This window comes from Bos javanicus, chromosome 15 (assembly GCF_032452875.1).
Source record: "Bos javanicus breed banteng chromosome 15, ARS-OSU_banteng_1.0, whole genome shotgun sequence".
NCBI classification, from domain to species: Eukaryota; Metazoa; Chordata; class Mammalia; order Artiodactyla; family Bovidae; genus Bos; species Bos javanicus.
In genome coordinates, this window is record NC_083882.1 from 52159293 (window position 1) to 52179730 (window position 20438).

The 20438-nt window shown below is 45.8% G+C and overlaps 1 protein-coding gene across 2 annotated transcripts in view; it reads right to left on the reverse strand.

Moving 5' to 3' along the window:
* The window catches only part of CLPB (ClpB family mitochondrial disaggregase), a 143826-nt gene that overhangs the window by 63019 nt on the left and 60369 nt on the right, over positions 1-20438 (reverse strand). The window contains exons 5-6 of one of the 2 annotated variants that reach the window (XM_061380738.1): positions 18762-18851; positions 3429-3557 (exon numbers count right to left, since the gene is read on the reverse strand). In XM_061380738.1, coding sequence (XP_061236722.1) covers positions 3429-3557; positions 18762-18851 — 219 coding nt within the window. The remainder of the gene's footprint in view (positions 1-3428; positions 3558-18761; positions 18852-20438) is intronic. The other variant, XM_061380739.1, reaches the window with a different exon arrangement.

A 20438-nucleotide genomic window follows, 5' to 3' on the forward strand; every position in this document is an offset into this window, starting at 1 on the left:
AAAGAGCTGAGATTTAAACCCAAGTCTGTCTGATCCCCAATTTTGTGTTCTTCTCACTATGTTATGGGGCCTCCTGAAGATGAAGTGGCCTTTCTGTGCTAAGCACCCATCGCGACAGTGAAGTGTTCAGAGGCAGCACTGTCAGAGCAGACCAGACCACCTGGAGAGGCTTCCTTAGAGGATCTAAGCTGAGAAGAGAGGGAGTATGATGGTGTTTTGGGCAGGGTGGAGAAGCTGTAGGCAGAAACAGAATTAAGAAGTCTTAGATAGGAGTACAGATTTCATGGGGAAGGAATGGGATTATAGCTGCCAGGGTGAGCATTTGATTTCTTTACACAATCATGGAGAATCTATCTGTACTTGGGACCTTTACAGACGTCATCACTAATCCTCACGCCCACTAATCCCTGTGATGCTTCCCAGATGTTATTTACTCATTTGGCTGTGGTGGGTCTTCACTACTGCATGCAGGCTTTCTCTAACTGTGGTGGGCGGGGGCTACTCTTTGTTGCAGTGTGGGGGCTTCTTACCACAGTGGCTTCTCTCATAGAGCATGGGCTCTAGGTGTGTGGGCTTCAGTAGTTGCAGTTCAGGGGCTCTAGAGTGCTGGTTAAGCAGCTGTGGTGCATGGGCTTAGTTGCTCCACAGTACATGGGATCTTCCTGACCCAGGGATCAAACCCATGTCCTCTGCATTGCAAGGTGGATTCTTAACCACTGGACCCCAGGAAAGCCCCTCCCAGCTGTTATTTTACAGACAAGAAAACTGAGGCTTAGAGAGATAAGGTAACATGTCTAAGCCAACAGAGCTAGTAGGTGGGGGAGCTGGGATTCAAACCCAGGCTGGCCTGACTCTAAAGCCCTGTTTATTACTCCATGCTGCCTCTTAAGGGGTCAGAGAACCTCCCACATTACCAGACTGCTGCTGCTGCCTGGACCTCCCCCAGCTCTCATGTGGGGACTGCTGATCAGAGGGTGAGTGCGGCTGCCCCCTCTAGCTCCAACCCTCTAAGATCTGGGGGCCCTAAATCCTTGTGGACTGAGCAATTTTAAGGACAAGAGTTGTGTGTGGATCCCATGAGCACAGGCTGGCCCCATGTCTAGGCCTGCTTTGGGTCTCACAGAGAAAGTCTCTAAGGTGCTGCAGCAAAGCCAGTGGCAAATATAGGCTGAAAAAGCTGGACGGTCAGGAAATCAGGGGCTGCCCTCCCTGAAACCTTCTGGAGGTCAGCTGAGGTCAGAAACTTTGGAAATGTTACTGGCAAGAGCCCCTAGGACAAGGGAACAGGATCCTGCCTCTCGGTTGGCTGGTCACACACACAAGCAGACCAAGAGAGGTCAAGGGGGGAGGGAGGTCAGAAGTTGGCAAGCCTGCAGGCCCTGAGGGATGGCCACTTGTTCAGGTCGGGAAGGGAGAAATCAGTGGGTTAATGGTTTTGGCCCTTGAGGCTGGGAGGCTAGGGCAGGGGGTGTAAATGGATTCTGGGTAAAAAGGCAGGTGGGTGAAGTGTAAAGATGGGGGCTAAGGGCATCTGTTCCAAGTCAACAGGCAGGAACCATGCCCCTGGAACGGCTCAAATGGCCAGCCTTGGCCTGGGGGGTAAGGGTGGGGTGTTTCATAAAAGGCCCGTGCTTCTTCATTTTAAAGGTGTTCGATCTGCAAGGCTGGGGAGAGGGACTCTTTGTAGAATGAGTTTCTTGTCCATTTAGGGGCTGATGGGAAGTGGGGAATGTAAACCACTGGACAATAGCTGGGGGTATTGATTGATTTTAAGGCACAGCAGAGAGAAGCCCCATAGTGAACGTTCTAATTCTTAGCTACAAATGTCTCTCTTTGGAGAGCTTTCCAAAGGACAAAGTGAGTAGCATGTTACTTGGGGACGTTTTCTAAGTCTCTGCTCCTGTAAACAGTGAGTTCTTGCTCCAAAAGCACCAGTCATCCTAGATGCTGTCACCATATCCGTGAGCAGTGCTGCCCCTCGCAGTATTCATTCCCAGACCAAGGTGCACACTGGCTGCACTGGGGCAGGTCCCTTGTAGGCTGCGGCTATGGGCCAGGCCTGGGTCTTAAGTCAGTGTGACTGTGGTGGATGGAAGGTGGTAGGACTTGAGGATTACTGGGAAACCCTTCCAGTCCAATCACAAACACTAGAAGATGATATGGGGACACTGGGCTAGAGAGGCGAAGATTCTAGGGCTGAAAGTACTTTATTTGAAGATGGGGTTTTGAAACAGTGATTGACTGCAGAGGACAGCTGGCAGAAGATACTAAGAAAATCATACCTACTTAAAAGAATCTATTTAAACCAGTCACAGCAGAATTAAAATGGAATGGGCTCCCAGGGAAGAAGGAGGGTTCCCTCAGTCTCTGAGAGATTTCAAAGAAAGACCAGCCAGCTAGCTGCTGGAGAGGTTTCTGCCAGGAGGAGAGAGGGCGGGCAATCAGGTAAACTGGAGGACTTCCAAAGATCCTTCGAGCTCCCAGGTTCTATGAAGAATGACCACTGACAAGGAATGCCTTGGTGTCCAGGCCCAAGAGAGGGTCCCTAAACCTTCAAAAAGTGCAGTGAAGGCATAAAACAGGAAGTCAGTGCCATAGTGCCATACCAACTCAGGGGCCTGGGCACCATGCATCCTCACAGGATGCTTTCCTCGCTCTCCAAAGGAGAGGCTGGAGTAAGATAAGGGCAAGTGACTGCCTGGGAGGCCTCTGGCAGGTACCAGATCTGGACAGGACCAGACCAGCCTGAGTATGGGGATGGTATGTATTATCCCTCCAATACATCAGTGCTCTCCAAAAGAAGGGTAGTCAAACATTTGATAAAGATTTATTGAGTGTTTACTGTGTGTTAGGTACTATGTCAGGTGCTAGAATGAATCAGCCATAGTTCTCGCCCTCAGAGAGCTCAGAGTCAAGTTAGGGAGAAGGCTACTGAACACACACACAAAATTCAAGATTGCAACAAGTGCAACCATGGAAAAAGAATAGGGTGCAATGAACCAGAGTGATGGAAGAGGCCTGATTTAGACTGGGGTGGGGCAGGGGGATCAAGGTGGATGTCTTTTGAGTCTAAGGTTAGTAGAGATTTGAAGGCTCTCCCCCCTTGGTCCACCAGTCCTGCTCTGGAGGACACAGGGTAGAAGAGAGGATACTTTTGGGGAACGCAACAAGCAAAACTCAGAGCATGAACGTTCAGGAAGGATGGCATGGTACACCACACAACCGTAGGCAAAGAACACACTCCAGCCACATGAGGGTGAATCCCGCATGCACGTGGCCACTGTCACAGAGTACAGGCAGCTTTGAGGCTTTCCAGTCTGGGAGGGCAACACGGCTTTGGGGAAGCTTGGCATTCCTGGAGGAGAGAGGCAGCTAAGTCCACACTTCCTGCCGACTAAGCCCTCCGCCCCACTCACCCATGCTCTCACCTCCATCAAGCAGCTCCTTGACGGTCCGGTAGTCATCAGCGAGGACAGCATAGTGTAGGGCTGTGCAACCCTTGAAGCTGGCGCGGTTGTTCAGCCGGTTGTTGAAGTCATCCTCTCGGGTGACCAGGACTAGGGGGACAGCAACACAAACCCTTTCATTAGCAACAAATGCCAAGAGCCACCAATTTCACTTTCTTCCTCTTGGCATTTTTATTCCCTCATTCACTCATCTACTTCCTTAATAAACAAATAATGGCACCTACTATGTGCCTGGCCATCTGTGCTGGGAAAGAGGAAGAAAAACAGAGCCCGGTTAATTCCACATAGGTTTACTGACATCTATTATGTGATAAGATTCGTTTGGGGACATAGAAATGAATCAGATATGGTCCCTAACCTAACCTGACAAAGGAGGCAGACAATAAACTGATGTTTACAGTATTGCCTGAGATAAATGCTATTATATAACAGGATGATATAAAAAGCCAGAAGGGAGCTTAGCTCAATTTGGGCATGAAGAAAGGATCTCAAAAGATGAGAGTCTTGAAGGGTGAAGAAAAGCAGGCAAGGGCAAGACAGAGGGCAAGTCAGGAGGCAGACAGAGGGTGTTCTTAGCAGAACAGTAACATGCCTCCTCTGTGCTCTGAAGATGTTTACAATCTAATATTTAATATTTTGTAAAGGATTTTTAAATTTATAAAAGCCATTAAGAATTTGAAACTACAGGAAAGTATAAAGGAGAAAAAGCATGATTATCTCAGCAATTTGAGAAATGGCATTTAATATTCTGGTATATGTCCTCTGATATCTATATTGATATTGATATGGACATTAGTAGATAGAAGATACCTGCATATATATCCTACATGTATATCTTACAAATTTGGAATTAATATATTGCAATTTTGTAATCTGCCTTTTTTCCCTTAATAAAATGTACTGCGAGCATTTTTTAAAGGCAGAAAGAACAAGTATTGCATGTGTCAAAGAACCAAAAACCCCTAGGCTCACTCAAGTGTTTTTATTAGTGACTCTCTCTCTCTAAATTGATACAAAATAACCTAAAATCAGTTGCATCACTTTACAGGACCCTCTGGGTTACTGATCACACATGTGCCTGTTCATCGGGATAGTCATGACTTATGCTTGCTGTCCTCAACAGTCCCAGTATGGACAATATTTGGAAGGCTACTTAAATTCTGGGGCCTTTCCTTGGGAACTAAGACCCTACAGAACAATATCTATCCTGTGAAGGTGATGGGGTTTCTTTCTGCCTCATGTAGAAATTATCAGTGTACTTGCCTTATGTTCCTTCCTGAGCTTAGTTTACTGGAGGTGGAATTTGGGTCCTACCTACTTGTACCTGCTCCTCCCTGAGTCCACGGCACAGGGCCTGCAGAGGGCAGGCTCCTCCTACTTCCTACTGGATAAAGGCATGTAATTCAGTCAAGAGAGAACCTTGCCTATGTAGTCAAAAGCACCAGACAATTCTTAAGCCATTCTTTTCCAAGATGTCTTGGAACGGAGTTTATGCATTTCCCCCTCCTACAAAACTGAACTTCCTATTGAAAAGCCAGCAGACTGTCACGCTTCTTCCTAAACCTAACAGAGATTTCACCTAGATCACTTCATGGCAAATAGATGGGAAACAATGGAAACAGTGACAATTTTCTTGGGCTCCAAAATCACTGCAGATGGTGACCACAGCCACGAAATTAAAAGATGCTTGCTCCTTGGAAGAAAAGCAACAACAAACCTAGACAGTGTATTAAAAAGCAGAGACATTATTTCACCAACAAAGGTCCATCTAGTTAAAGCTATGATTTTTCCAGTAGTCACATATGGACATGAGTTGGACCATAAAGAAGGCTGAGTGCCAAGGAATTGATGCTTTTGAACCGTGGTGTTGGAGAAGACTCCTGAGAATCTCTTGGACTGCAAAGAGATCAAACCAGTCAATCCTAAAGGAAATCAATCCCGCATATTCATTGGAAGGATTGATGCTGAAGCTCTAATACTTTGGTCACCTGATGCAAAGAGCTGACTCGTTAGAAAAGACACTGATGCTGGGAAAAATTGAAGGCAGGAGGAGAAGGGGATGACAGAGGATGAGATGGTTGGATGGCATCACCGATTTAATAGACAGGAGTTTGAGCAAGCTCCAGAAGATGGTGAAGGACAGAGAAACCTGGTGTGCTGCAGTCCAGGGTGTCACAAAGAGCTGGACACAAATGAACAACTGAAGAACAACAACTGACCTTCTCTGCTCTTTGGCTGACATGGTCATTTCACACAATCTATGTAATTCCCCTAACTACTTTATATAGTGCTTGTTGCTTAGCCGCTCAATCATGTTTGATTCCTTATGACCCCATGGATGTAGCCTGCCAGGCTCCTCTGTCCATGGGATTCTCCAGAGAAGAATACTGGAGTGGGTTGCCATTTTCTTCTCCAGGGGATCTTCCCAATCTAGGGATTGAACCTTGGTCTCCTGCATTGCAGGCAGATTCTTTACTGACTGAGCCACCAGGGAAACAGGCATTATAATTCTCGTTTTATAGATGAGAAAGCTAAAGTACAGAGGTCATACAGTTAATAAGTGGTTGCATGAGGATTAGAGCCCAGGTCTAATCTGAGTCCTCACGCTATTTCCCCATCACATCATGCTTTCACCCTCATTTTGCAAATGAAGGAATCAGAGCCCAGATGTTCTGGTCCTAGCCTTGGCTTACACTCTCTCTTCTTTCCCTGCTCAAGTGAAGGTGCCAACATACTCTCTATGGAACCTGCCCTAACAGAGATCGGCCTGAGGTTTGTAGATAACACCCAGGTAAGATGGCTTAGGTGGTAGTATTTCAAATGTTTGGTCAAAATGAAGTTGTTGGAGTATGCAACTGGAGAACAGACCATACTTCCTTATGGTCTGGTGAATCAGTGGTCCATCAGCTCTTCTGCACCAGAGGCTCTCCCAACTGATGACCCCCACCCCTGGAGTGTTATCTGACCTTTCCTGGAGTAGGGTAAACAGGAAGAAGGCCTCTGATTAGCTAATAGATATGTCCAATGTACAATGGTATCTGCATGTTTCTCATGCAGGACCTAACTTCAGGACCTAACTCAAAGATTAACTCAAACTCTTAGTTGAGAACAGTCTTATCAAATCATGGCAAGGGATTTTGTTTCCAGCCTACTGCAGATTAGAAGCAGCAAACTAGAAGGCTGGGAAGAAGTTTTCAGAATCAAGTATGTGGATCACAGTCCAGAGCTCACCAGGCGGGGAGGGAAAATAACAGTACAACAAAAACCTGAAAGAGGAAGCCAGAGAGTACAGTACCTCAAGAGCCAGTAGGGCACCACTGAATTGCCACACAGGATATTAACTGCTAGATACAGTGATGAACATGAGGAAAAGGGATAGTTGGTTCAAGAAAGCAGGAAGGGTATAACCCATTTTACAAAGAAAAGATATCATCCATTCAAATTGTATTCTTAATGAACACCATGCATGGTGGAAGCTTCTGGAGATATACTAATGAACAAGATACCCTTCTTGACTCTAAGAAGTTAACATCTGATGCAAGAATCAGACCACTGAACGGACAAATCATAAGTGTGAGACAGAGTTATACATGGGATGCTTACCATAAAAAGCACAAGAACTCAAGGGGCACAGCTGGGCTATTTGGTTCAGGGACAAACATCAGCATAGTGGCAGTGTCACAGCCCAGCTAATAAGGAATGTCTATGAAGAGAGTCCCTGCTCCCCTCTGAGGTCTCATCTCACCATCCCCTTCCTAATGCTCTTTCTAGCCTCTGAGCTTTTGCAAATACTATTCCACTGCCTGGAACATTTCCCTCTCTCTCACGCCATCAATTGACTAACTTCAATTCACTTTTAGGCCTCTGATTAAAAGTCACTTCCTCCAGTGATTCTTGCTAAGTTTGAGGTAGTTATTCCTCCCAAGAGCTTCCCTAGCACTTCAGGCATCTCCCAATTACAGTATATATTACCCATTCCATTGCAATCACCCGATTACCTGACTATGTTACCCACTAAACCAAAAGCACAATGAGGAAAGGAAGTGTGACTGTCTTCCCCACAGTTATACCCCCAGTGTCTGGCCACAAATATATGCTTGACAAACACTTGTTGAATCAGCAAATGCATACATAATACGTAATTAAGGCCCTACTATTACCTTGTTTTGGAATAATAATAATACCACCAGCCAACAGTATTTAATGGAGGAAGGAGAGTATAGCTGTTAAATAAGTGAGCTCTGGAGCCAGATCACTTGTGTTTGGGTCCCAGTTCTCACTTTACTGACTGTGTAATCTTGGGTAACTTACTTAACCTCTCTGTGCCAAGTTTCTTTACCTGTAAGTAGAGATGAGTAACATGTTCTCTCATGGGATATCATAAGGATTAAATGAGACACTGTGAGTAAAGGGGCTTGGAACAGGACCTAAGAGTACCTCTTAGCCACTGTCAGTTATTATCCCTACTGTCTAGTCTTATGCTTCCAAAAGTGTACTCTCTCTACAATAAAAGGTCTGGGAATTTCTGCATACACTTTTCCCCTCCAAGAGGCACAGTTCTGAGTAAGAACCATCTATTTAATTTGGTGGTGGTGTTTAGTTGCTATGTCTTTTGTGACCACATGGATTGTAGCCCACCAGGCTCCTCTGTCCATGGGATTTTCCCAGGCAAGAACATTAGAGTGGGATACCATTTCCTTCTCTAGGGGGTCTTCCTGACCCAGGGATCGAACCCACATCTCCTGCATTGGCAGGTCTATTCTTTACCACTGAGCCACCAGAGAAGCCCTAATTTGGTTATTACTCAGCAGTTTTATGTTTGGCAGCCTCTCCACCCACCCCGTTAAAATCCTGCAGCACTGGTGTTCCATGGAACACTCTGGAACTGAACAGTGCGTAACAACATATAAAGCATTCCCTTTACTTATTTACTTCAGAACGACCCTGTGAGGTGGAAGTTCACTCTCCCCGTTTTACAGATGGGGAAGCTGAAATAGAGCAAGGTGCACAGCCAGTCAGTGGTGGAACTAGGACCCTGTCCAGGTTGGCTAGACCCATTTTGTGTTCTTAGCAGTAAGCTCTTTTCCCCTTGTCACCCAGCTTTAGAAGCCCTGTCCCAGGAGATCTTACTGAAACCCCCAGATCATTAGATCTCTATCAGAAAAAAAAAAGTGTCTAAAGGTGGGAAAGAGGAGGTGTGTGCAGCATACGCCCTCACATTCTTACTTGCTCTTGTGGAGAAAGAGGAAGCAGACCCACAGAAGCTAAAGTGACTCATTCAGGGCCAGCTCACCAGCTGGCCACCACGGTGGTCTTTTGAGGCCCAGTGTGTACAGCTGGTCCTCAGCCAGTGAACCATCCCCTTCCCAACAAAGACATCCACCAGCCCATCTCCAGCACAGGGGGAGATGGGCTCAAGCTCCTGCTTCCCCTCCAGGCCAGCCATCCCTGTCCCTTCACCCCTGTGGCCACAGAGAGAATGACACAGTATTACTTTGTCATCCTTCTGTTCCCACCTCTGCCTTTTGAGGCGCAAAGTCTATGCTGGGGTGCTGTGGCCAGGGTCAGCCTGGGGGCCTTGGCAGGTGTGCAGCTGATGTACACACAGCAGGATTTCCTGCACTCAGCAGTGTCAAGGAGTCAGGAGAGGTGAAAGGGGTCCCCAAAGCCCTCCCTATAGCTTGACCACTAGCTGCTGCTGCTGCTGCTGCTAAGTCGCTTCAGTCGTGTCCGACTCTGTGTGACCCCATAGACGGCAGCCCACCAGGCTCCCCCGTCCCTGGGATTCTCCAGGCAAGAACACTGGAGTGGGCTAGCACTGCTGAAACTGCAAAACAAAACAAGACAACGCCCCTCTGCCCCCAAATCACTGCCTCACATGATGAGAAACAGTAATCAAAGGTAAAGGACTCACACAGTCCTGAAATCTTAGATCTGCTACTTACTAAGGTCTTCTACCTGTAAAATGGGCATGACAAGCAATAATTTGAATATTAAATGAGAATCAAATCTGATAACAGATTTTAAAAAATATTACAAACATGTAGTAATGCTGCTTCCTCCCCCGGGGTCAGCACTGGGGATACAAAAGTGAATCACACATGGTTCTTGTCCTCACATTGCTAAGTCTATTGGAGGAGACTTTGAAAAAAGCTAAGTGAGGCAAAATGAGTGGTCTCCCAGTAACAAAAGCTTTACTATCATTGCCTTGTGAGGAGGAAAGGCAACGTGCCACACCCAGGAACTCATGTCATCTACTGCCATGGAGTGCCTTTAAAAATAGGAGCATGTCTCCATGAGGGGGAACCTTTACGACTAACCTGATGAACATGAGGAGAACCCTTACATTTGTGCAGCACTTAAGGGTTTAGACAGCACTTCAAGGCAATTGTCCCCTCACCCCAGGTCAGCCTAAGACAGACAGGTCAAGTATTATTCTATTGAACAGAGGAGGAGACAGAAGTAAAGAGGCTGGGTGGCCTGCCCAACTCAGATGGCTAATCGGTCCTGAGCCAGCCTGGCTCCATCTTCCATATTGCACAGCTTCTGCCAGTGCCCACAGGCTCAATCCTCACATACCCCAGCATCAGCCCACCTGGCATGAAGCTCAGGGACTAAGCTAAGTTCTTATTGAGAGTCTCCAGGAGGAAGCCTCTGGGCTCTCAGCTTCCTTCCCATGAGGTGTTCTGTATCTACTACCTTGCCAAATCCTCACTCCTAGTGCATCACCAAGCTGCCTCCTCAGCTTCTGCGGGCACTGTTGTGCTTGTTTTTAGCCAGGGGATGGGTCAAGAGGGGGACTCCTTGCACTGGATCACTGTTCCTGGGGCAGGCAAGGCTTTTCATTCCCTTGCCCAGCCTGGATGGCTCTCCTTCCTCTCTAAGCCCTCCCTGTTCTTCAAAGTCCAATTCAAGGCCTTATCTTCCAGGAGGTCCTGTCCCCCCAGCTCTGCTCTGGAAGCCTGTTATGCTGATCGCGTGTATCTATTTACTACTTTACTACTTGTTTGTTTATTGTCTACAACACTTTGTGTAATACCTTTTTGTGTTATAATTTCCCTTCTGACTCCCCAGTTTCCTCATGGATGACAGAAACTAGTTCATAACATTTTTTATATGTATCCCACCCAGCATCACTTCAGTATTTCATGCAGCTTCAGCCATGAGCACAGAGGAGCCCTCATTCACCCCCTGCCCTGGAGCATGCCACCACTGAGCACCTCAGCACAGTGAATGTTATGAGAGGCATGTGTGCACACGGTCTGGTGGCAGCAAAGACGGACACATGTCAGGTGGCTTGGGGAGGAATCTCCCCAGGCAGAAACTGTCTGGAGGACGAGGTAGAGAAGAGCATTCCAGGAAAGGAAGTGGTGTTTGCAAATGACAGTGGGTGAAATTGCATTACCTGTCTGTACAAGAAACTGGTTCTCCAATGAACCTGGAATGCTGAATGAAGGCGGGTGGAGCAATGGGCGCAGATGAGGTTGCCCAGGCAGACAGAGGCCTGATCCTGAAAGGGGTTTGGACTCTGTTCTGAAAGCTATAGGCAGGCAACAGTTTTTGTTGACAAATTAAGCAGCATGGGGAACAGCAAGAACAAAAGACCAGGAGAAAAGTGAATTGGATTTAAAAATGGTTTCCACTAAACTTGCTATGTATTTCAATCCTTCCATGTCCCAGATTCCTTATTTTTAAAGTGAGGAGTTTTTCTCACATCCATGGTTCATAAACTTTAGTGGCATGAGAATCATGTGGGTAACTTGTAAGAAGCACTGGACTAGTCTCTGAGGGCCCTTCGCATTCTAATTCTCAGGGATGGCAGCCGGGAGGAGCTACCCCACCCCCGAGGCCCGGGGCAGCGGCTGGGAGGAGCAACCCCACGCCCGAGGCCAGGGGCAGCAGCTGGGAGGAGCAACCCCACGTCCAAGAAGCGGAGGGCCGAGAGGAGCTACTCCACATTCAAGGTCAGGAGGGGCGGCGGTGAGGAGATACCCCTCGTCCAAGGTAAGGAGCAGCGGCTGCGCTTTGCTGGAGCAGCCATGAAGAGATACCCCAAGTCCAAGGAAAGAGAAACCCAAGTAAGACTGTAGGTGTTGCGAGAGGGCATCAGAGGGCAGACACACTGAAACCATAATCACAAGAAAGATGCAAGGCTGGCCAAACCCATCCCATTTCCAAATGCCTGATTCCACTCTAGGGAAGCCAAGGATGTCTGGGCACCAGAATGTTCTTCCCAAATCCCATGTGTAGAAAGTTAAAGCAAAGCCCCCTAAGACACCAAGTCTTGGGATACTGGAGACCTCTAATGTCTCACTCAAACTGCCTCTCCCTGCCAAAATCCAACTTAAATTAGGTCTTCCTGTACCATATATTCTAGTCTGTTTCCTTGTTTATCCAGCAAAGTATTGCATACTTTCCATGGGCTGGGCCATGGCAATAAAGAGGCCCTGCCCTGAAGAGCTTACAAATGCTGCAAGTAACACTGAAAGAATCTTTTACGAAGTATCACTGAAAGGGAAGAGCTCAGAATACTGAGGTGGAAAGACCTGGATTCTAAACTTTGGTGATGCTGGAAAATTATTCCAGACCTCTGAGCTTCAAATTTCTCCCTGATAAAATGGGAGCACTGATATCTATAGATTGTATTGCTGTGAACATTGAAATGATGTGATACAGTGAAGGGCGCAGGAAGTGACTATACCTAGGAAACGGTACAAACTAACATGTAATTTTTAAACTAAAATATCCTCCCCTGTTCTGTAACCTGTAATATATCCACATTCCCCTGTTGACTTTCAGAGGCTCTCCTACCTGGTCCTAATGTCTCTAAATAAACTGTTAACTCCTCCCTTCCTGCTAGTGAGAACTCCCCACCACCATGAAAGGATCCTACCAGGGATCCTCAGTGGGCAGCACTATGTATCAGAAAGAGCATAAAGGTCAGAGTCAGTCAGACTGGTAAGCAAAACTCACTGTACAACTTTGATCAGATTAACATCTTTGAGAATCTGTTTTCTCATCTGCAAGATAGATATCATCACCCTACCTCACAAGACTGAACAGCAAAACCAATTTAAAAATGGAAAAAGAATCTGAGAAAGTATTTCTCCAAAGAAGATATACAAATGGCCTAAAAGCACATGAAAAGATGCTCAACATCATCAGTCATCAGGGAAATGCAAATCAAAACCATGAGATACCACATCACATCCACTAGAATGGTTAAAGTAAAAAAGACAGGAAGTAACAAGTGCTGCTGAGGATGTGGAGAACCTGGACCCCTCACGCGTGACTGATGGAAATGTAAAATGGTGCTGTCACTTTGGAAAACAGTCTCGTAGTTCTTCAAAAGGCTAAGTACTGAGTTACTATATGAGCCAACAACCCTAGATATACACCCAAGAAAATAAAAAACACTATGTTCACACAAAAATTGGTACAAAAACATTCACAGCAGCATTATTCATGATAGTCAAAAGTCAAAACAACCAAAATGTCTCTCAATTGATAACTGGATAAACTAAATGTGGTATAGCCATCAATAGAATATTATTCAGCTATGAAGAGGAATGAAGTATTGATACATGCTACAACACGGACGAACCCTGAAAACAAGTCAAAAAGAATTCAGCTACAAAAGATCACATATTGCATGATTCCATTTATATGAATTGTAAATCTATGGAAACAGAAAGTAGATTACTGGTTGTGTAGAGCTAGAGAGCGTTAAGAGAAGTGCAGAATGACTGATAACGGGTATGAGGTTTCTTTATGGGGCGATGAAAATGTTCTAAAATTGTGGTAAGAGCAGCACAATTCTTGTGAATATACTATAAACCACAAAATTACACACTGTAAATGAGTGAACTATGTGGTATGTAAATTACTCAATAAAGCTGTTCTATTAAAAAGTGTAAGGAACTGAGCACATTGCCTGGCATGTACTGTGTGTGTGTATGAAGTCGCTCAGTCCTGTCCGACTCTTTGCGACCCCATGGACTGTAACCCGCCAGACTCCTTCTGTCCATGGGATTCTCCAGGCAAGAATACTGGAGTGGGTTGCCATTTTAAGGTGCAATACATGGTAATAAATTTATTCTTGTGCCCTTTCCTCTTCTTTTTAAAAAATTTATGTATTTACCATATTTATTTTTGGTTACACTAGGCCTTTGTTGCTGTGTGTGGGCTTTCTCTAGTTGCAGCGAGCAGTGGCTATTCCTCCTTGTAGTGCTCAGGCTTCTCTCTGTGGCAGCCTCTCTTGCTGCAGGGCACAGGCTCTAGGGTATATGGGCTTCAGCAGTTGTAGCTCGTGTGCTCAGCAGGTGCAGCTCACAGGCTCTACAGCAGGGGCTCAGCAGTTGTGGCGCACAGGCTTAGCTGTTCCACGGCATGTAGGATCTTCTCAGAACAGGATCGAACCCATGTCTCCTGCACTGGCAGGTGGATTCTTAACTACTGTACCACCGGTGCGGTCCCCCTCTCCTCTTTCTGATGCCACTCTAACCACGGCCAGAACCACCTCTTATGGTAACACTGTAGGATAGGTAAGGCTCATTGCAGAGAGCCCATTTTATACTTAGTGGAGGGTCACAGGTGAGTTCTGAAGGCTAATATCCCAGGACTAAGAGTTGTGTGTGTGTGTTTAAAACTCGGAGTAATAAGAAAATAATGGCCTCCATTTACTGAGCACTTACTATGTGCCAGGTACTGTGTGAGGAACTTTACAACTATTTTCCTTGAAAGAATCACACTAGGCTGTCATCATTCTTATTTAGTAAAAGAAGTTGGCACTTAGAGAGGTTATGTAGCTTATTTCTGGTCATGGTGGCAGTCAATAACCAAGCTAGTTTGTTTACCTCCAAGGCTGTTACTTTGTTCTCTATACCACAGCTTCACTATTTCTTCCTTTTGTTTATCTACAAAAGGAGATAAATGTTTTACCCATTTTTTACAACTCAAGAAGTCTGATTTTCACTGATCTCCCTCTCCTCTCTGCCTTCTAGTATTGTGCAGTCCACATCAAATTGGTTAACATTTTCTCTTACATAATCTTTTGTATTTTCAGACTGTTTCATGCATACACTCTTGAGCATTGCAGGTGTTCCATAAATATGTCTCTCCAAGTAGAAAAGAGGATCTTGAAAGACCCTGTGTCTTACAGGTCTCTTTGCCCTTCATCTAGAGAATGGTCATCTAGGCTGGTCTGTGGCTAGAGGGTTAGACCCCACTTAAAAATGGTTCTCACAAACACCATGCTCCCTGCCCATAGACTAGAAGATTTCTCCTTAAGAACAGGACCCTGTTTACCTCATTATACCTAATCATAGTGTAACATGAGACCCAACACATAGCAGAAGGTCAGAAAGGTTTGATGAATTAAAGAGAAGACTGAGCTAGCATTTACTCTACTGGAGACATGTCAAGGGCAGCCTTCCCATAGAGGGACCCCCAAGCCCATCTTCTCTCATCCCAAGGAAGAGAAGGGGGAGAGCAGGAAGGTCGGCCTGGAACCTTAAGATGAAAGGTTGCTGACTCTGCCTGTGACCCCAGACAGTCAGTGTGGCATCTTCTCTGGCCTATGACATTCATCTGACCACAGACTCAGGTAGAGCTTTCCAGAGCCCACGTCTCACCTGCACCTAACCAAAATCTAAACATGGGCAAACTCTTAGGAATCTGTTACTGTTATCTGTTATACTGTTAGCTAGAGACCCACCATGGAGAAGGAAATGGCAACCCACTCCGGTGTTCTAGCCTAGAGAATCCCAGGGACGGGGGAGTGTGGGGGGCTGCCATCTCTGGGGTCACACAGAGTCAGACATGACTGAAGCGACTTAACAGCAGCAGCAGCAAAGACCCACCAACATTTCCACCACTTCCCATCTCTCCTAATCCTCCCTGGTATCCAGAGCCCTGTGATTTGTCCTATAATTACCCTGGGCTCACCATCTCCCATCCCCCTGCTCCTACGCTGATCCTGACCAAAGCAGGGTTCTTCCAGGTCTAGGGCTCCTCTGGGCAGGGCCACAATACGAGGAAGGAGCCTGTCCTCTTTGCCAGCTGTGCTACTCAGTTGGCCAAACTTGGTCCCTGTGTGCTCCTCATCTCTATACCTGCTTGCCTCTCTTCTGCCTTTTCTTCAAGATGCTAAAAACTTGCAATAAAAAACAAATACAAAATGCTGTAATTAATAGCCAATTCCAAGCCAACCCAGCATCTCTACTAATAAACCTCAACATTTGCAAAAAGAACAATAAATTCTGCATCTCTCTGGTTCTGGGGTGGTCTCTTATATACACTCGGTGTGTGTGTATGTATGTGGGTAAGTGTGTCTACATATATATTTATTTCCCTTTATTTCCCATCCAGGGAGGGGCAGAATAATGAACTGCGTGCGTCAGGGAAGATGAATCTGAGATACTAGGGAGCAGTGCAGTAAAAAGATTAAAGTGTTATTATTGTTGGTTTTTTTTCCCCCATGGTCCATTGTGACAGCTCGACCGTCATCTGTAAAAAATGTCTCGGCGAGAGATAATCATCGGAAACTCAATAAAGCGTCAGGGGGAGCCTCAGCCCCCATCAATCACTGGGTGCCTGGAAAATTTCAGCTCTCTGTCTCCCTTCCTGCTATCCATATAAATGTCTCTAATATATTTTGCGTGGTGTGTGGGACCCACCCCTGATTTGGAACTTTTGATGAAAAAACATTTATATACAAAATATGTAAATCAGTTAAAAATCACAAGACTATAGTTCTTTGCCACCCCATCCCATTTTTGCCTTATTTTTATAAATGCATCAAATTTATTATTTTTAATAAAACATGTCAACTAGTCTATCTCCTCCTAGTCAAACATATATATAGATGTGGAGGGCTAAAAGGATGGAAACAATTAACCTAACTAGCTGCTATACTTAATCCTGAAGTTGGCCAAAAGGCCTAAAGGATAGATAGTGCATTGTCCATTTGAGTGACTCTACGGGGGCTGACACTGCTGAGAAATGACATGTAGAACCACTGGTGCTGAAGGTGTGACAAGGCTCTGACAATGATGAGGAAGAGGCAGGGACGTTATTAAAAATAATAACTTGCCCAAATAGCTTTTGGCCTGGCAGATTCCCAAATTTTCCAAGACTTTGGACAAATCAGAGGTTTTGAGCCAAGTGTGGGGCACATATTGCCTGACATTGGTGCTGGGTTCTCTAGAGAGCATGAGATGGTTCTGCTGGCATTTGACATCATCTCTCTGCCTCAGTTTCCCTCAGTGCCTACGTCACAGGGTTGCTGTGAGCATGCAATAAATTAAGTACCAATAAATGTAACCTGCTGCTGCAGCTATTATCATCACATCTTATTACCATCACTTTCCCCCTGCTTCTCCACTGTGGAAGGAGTCAGTTCCTGTAGTACCCTCTCCTCTAGGACCTGCAAGGCTCCTCTCTGCCTAAGAGGTTAAGTCCAAGCATCTGGATCTGGCCCCAGCCTACTCACTTTAAAGCAGCACCTTTACTGCTCATTACCCTCTAAAATGAATCTTCTGCTGTATGGATGCTTCACCCTAACAAATTTACTTGCTGCCCCGAAATATATTTTTTCCATTTCCCACCTCTGAAAATTCTGGACATAACATAGGCCCTTCTCTGAAAAAGTGAAAGTGAAAGTCGCTCAGTCATGTCCGACTCTTTGCGACCCCGTGGACTATACAGTCCACAGAATTCTCCAGGCCAGAATACTGGAGTGGGTAGCTGTTCCCTTCTCTAGGGGATCTTCCCAAGCCAGAGATTGAACCCAGGTTTCCCACACTGCAGTGGATTCTTTACTAGCTGAGCCATCAGGGAAGCTCAAACACTTCTCTGATTATACACAATTTATACTCAGTTGCTATAAAACTCAGTTGCTCTATAAAACCTTCTTATACTTCAAGGCTCAAATACCATTTTATTTCCTGAAGCTTCAGACAGATTCTCTTCTTTGAGCTCTGATAGTCCTTGTTATCAGCATCTCTGACTGGACCCTTGTCAAACATAATCTTGGTCACGTCATCAATCTTTATTATTATTATTGCCAGCACCTTATATGTGTATGATACCTTGTATTTTCTCAAGTATTTAATAAGTATTTTAATTTGATCTTCGTAATAAGCCTATGGTATAGAATATATTATTCTCTACAGAAGAGAAAATCAAGGCTCAGAGAGATAAAGAGAATTGCCCAAGGTCACACCGGTGATGGCCAAGCCATCCCTTGAACTCGAAGATAATGTTTAGCTCTTCACAGATAACAGTTTGCTACCGCTGAAGGCTGTGGTAGAGATACTGAAGCACTGGAAGACTGTGTCAGAGACACTGAATGAAGTTTTATAAGAGTATGATGACGATAATGATGATGATATAAAAACAGAAATTTACATTAATGGAATTCCTTCTATGTTCTAGGTTTTAGGCTAAGGATAAACATACTACTTCTAACTCTCCCACTAATGTTTATTTTACATATAAGGAGACAGAGCCTCTAAGAGGTACAGAAAATTGCCCTAGGTGTCACAGCTATTAAGTGTTCTGTACACCCATAATACCATGCTTAAGCACACAGACTCTCTAAGAATGAAACTTCAAGTGAAAAAAAGAGTCTCTTCCAGGGAGAAGGTCCAGATGAATTTTTTTAAAGCAGTTCAAGCATAAATAGCCTAGATCACCTACTCAAAGAGTGCGAGCCTGTTAGAAATGCAAAATTTCAGGTCCAACCCCAGACACACTGAATTAAAATCTCAGGATCTGGGAATGGGGCAGGAATCTGTGTTTTTGACATGCTACATCTAGGGTGTAAAAAATCTTATTCTCTATAGATGAGAAAATCAGGGCTCAGAGATATAGACAATTGCCCAAGGTCACACAGGTGATGGCCAAGCCACTCTTTGGATTGAGGGCAATTGTTGAAGGGAGCAGCAGAGACAGGTGATTCTTATGTCCTTACTGCTAAGTCACTTCAGTCGTGTCCGACTCTTAGTGACCCCATGGACTGCAGCCTACCAGGCTCCTCTGTCCATGGGATTTTCCAGGCAAGAGTACTGGAGTGGGGTGCCACTGCCTTCTCCGTTATGTCCTTGGAACCATTATTATTCCCATTTCAATTTGTCTCCAAGGGCACAGATTCTCTCTGCTGTGCCTGGGTAGGGCTGGGCATGCAGTGGGTGCTGGGTGTTAACTTATATTGAATAGATGAGCTAAGGTAAGACTACTCCTTAGCAATGTTCTGGGGAGAGGGAAAAATATTATAGAGAGCAGTTCCATTACCGCCAGTGGGGACTCCTAGCCATCTCCTGAACTCCAGGGCACTTGTCCACTGGTTTGTGATGTGCCAGCTTGCATCGTCCTGTCCCCCATCTGAAGACACAGAGATGGGGAGGTCAGCTGGAGCAGGCCAGGACCTGCAGCCCTTGGAGCTATGGGAAGAGAGCCACCCGGGCTGGGGGTGGGGTTAGGGTTGGCCTTGGCAGGTCCAGCGGGGCAAAGCAGGCCCCTATCCCAGGAAGGGCCCTGTGCCAACCCAGCTTCTGCACAACTCATCTTTATTTAGCCGCCACTTGGAGCTGAGAAGAGAAGCTGATTTACAGCCTGCTCTGGCTACGTTTCTGCCGTGTTTTATTGTTTTAATTGTGTATATGAGAGGCGCTCAGAGTGCTCGCGTGCATTTTTGACAGCCCCAGACACCCAAGGTTTATAACAGTTACTTACAAGCAGCCAGGGGCATCCCTGACTGGGTGACTTGTTTACTGTTACCACTAATTTACTGCCTCCTCCACCTGAGGATTGGGGCCCACACCCAGCAGCCAGCTACAAGTGGGACTCTCCTAGAGTGGGGCTCAAGGCACCGCATAGAATGTGGTCAGAATCAGGGGATGAAGTGGTAGAGAAGTAGCTGTGATCTCCAAGCTCCCCTTCATGTGTCCCCTCTGTGCCTTTGCTCAAGCGTGATCCCTGCTTAGAATATCTTTTCTTTTTTTCTCCTCTCTCCACTATCCAAAGCCTGGCTCAAATCCTACTTCAAAGTACATTACTTGCTCTGAAGATAAGCCTAAAGTTTCCAGAACCTTGGAAATCACATGGCTGACAGGAACCTGGAAGCAATATAATCTAATGACCCTTTACAGAATCCCTGATGGGCAGCCAGCCAGCCAGCCTCTGTCAGTACCCCATGAGTGGTGAGTTGCTCAGTACCTCTATGGCAAATTTCCTGCCTTTCATTGAGCAAAGACCCAACTCCACAGAGAAGTTCTTCATCATATGCTACTGTGCTTTACATGCGATTATTTCTAGTCATTCAAATGACTCTTTAGGATGGGTATTGTCATCCCTATGTTATAGATGAGAAAACCAAAATTCAAGTGGCTTAAGGTCCCATGACTGGTTGCAGAGCTTAAGTGAACCATAACTTCCTGGCTCTGAAGCCTCACTGTGCCTCTGAAGATGACATTCCGAGAGCTGAAGAGAACAGAACAGTCAGCCAATGAGGCCAACAGCCTTATTGCACTAACACCTGCACCAACAGCCCTGCTCTCTACCCTGAAACACCAAAACTGACAAGAGTGGAAGACACTGTAACATGCCAGCTGAGCAGGCTTCTTGCTAGAGAAATACCAAACAGGAGAAGCAGTTCACCAGGAATGGTGAAGGAGGCAGCTGATAGCAAAGCCTCAGCAACAAAGAGGTTTCTTTTCTCTCTAGGCTCTGCCTATTCTGAGCAGGCAGGACAGACACAGAGCACCTCTCTGAGAGAAGAAAACCACGCAACTTCTCCAATACCTTTCAGTCTCCTTGCCTGGATCCTTGTTCCTCCTCCCAACACCTTAAATGCTGGTATCCTGAATGAGGGACTTGTCCTCCTATCCCTTTGCTTTAACCCCTTTCCTCAAGCAGTTTCAGTCACATTCATTATTTTAACTACCAAGCAAATGCTGCCAGATGTCTTTG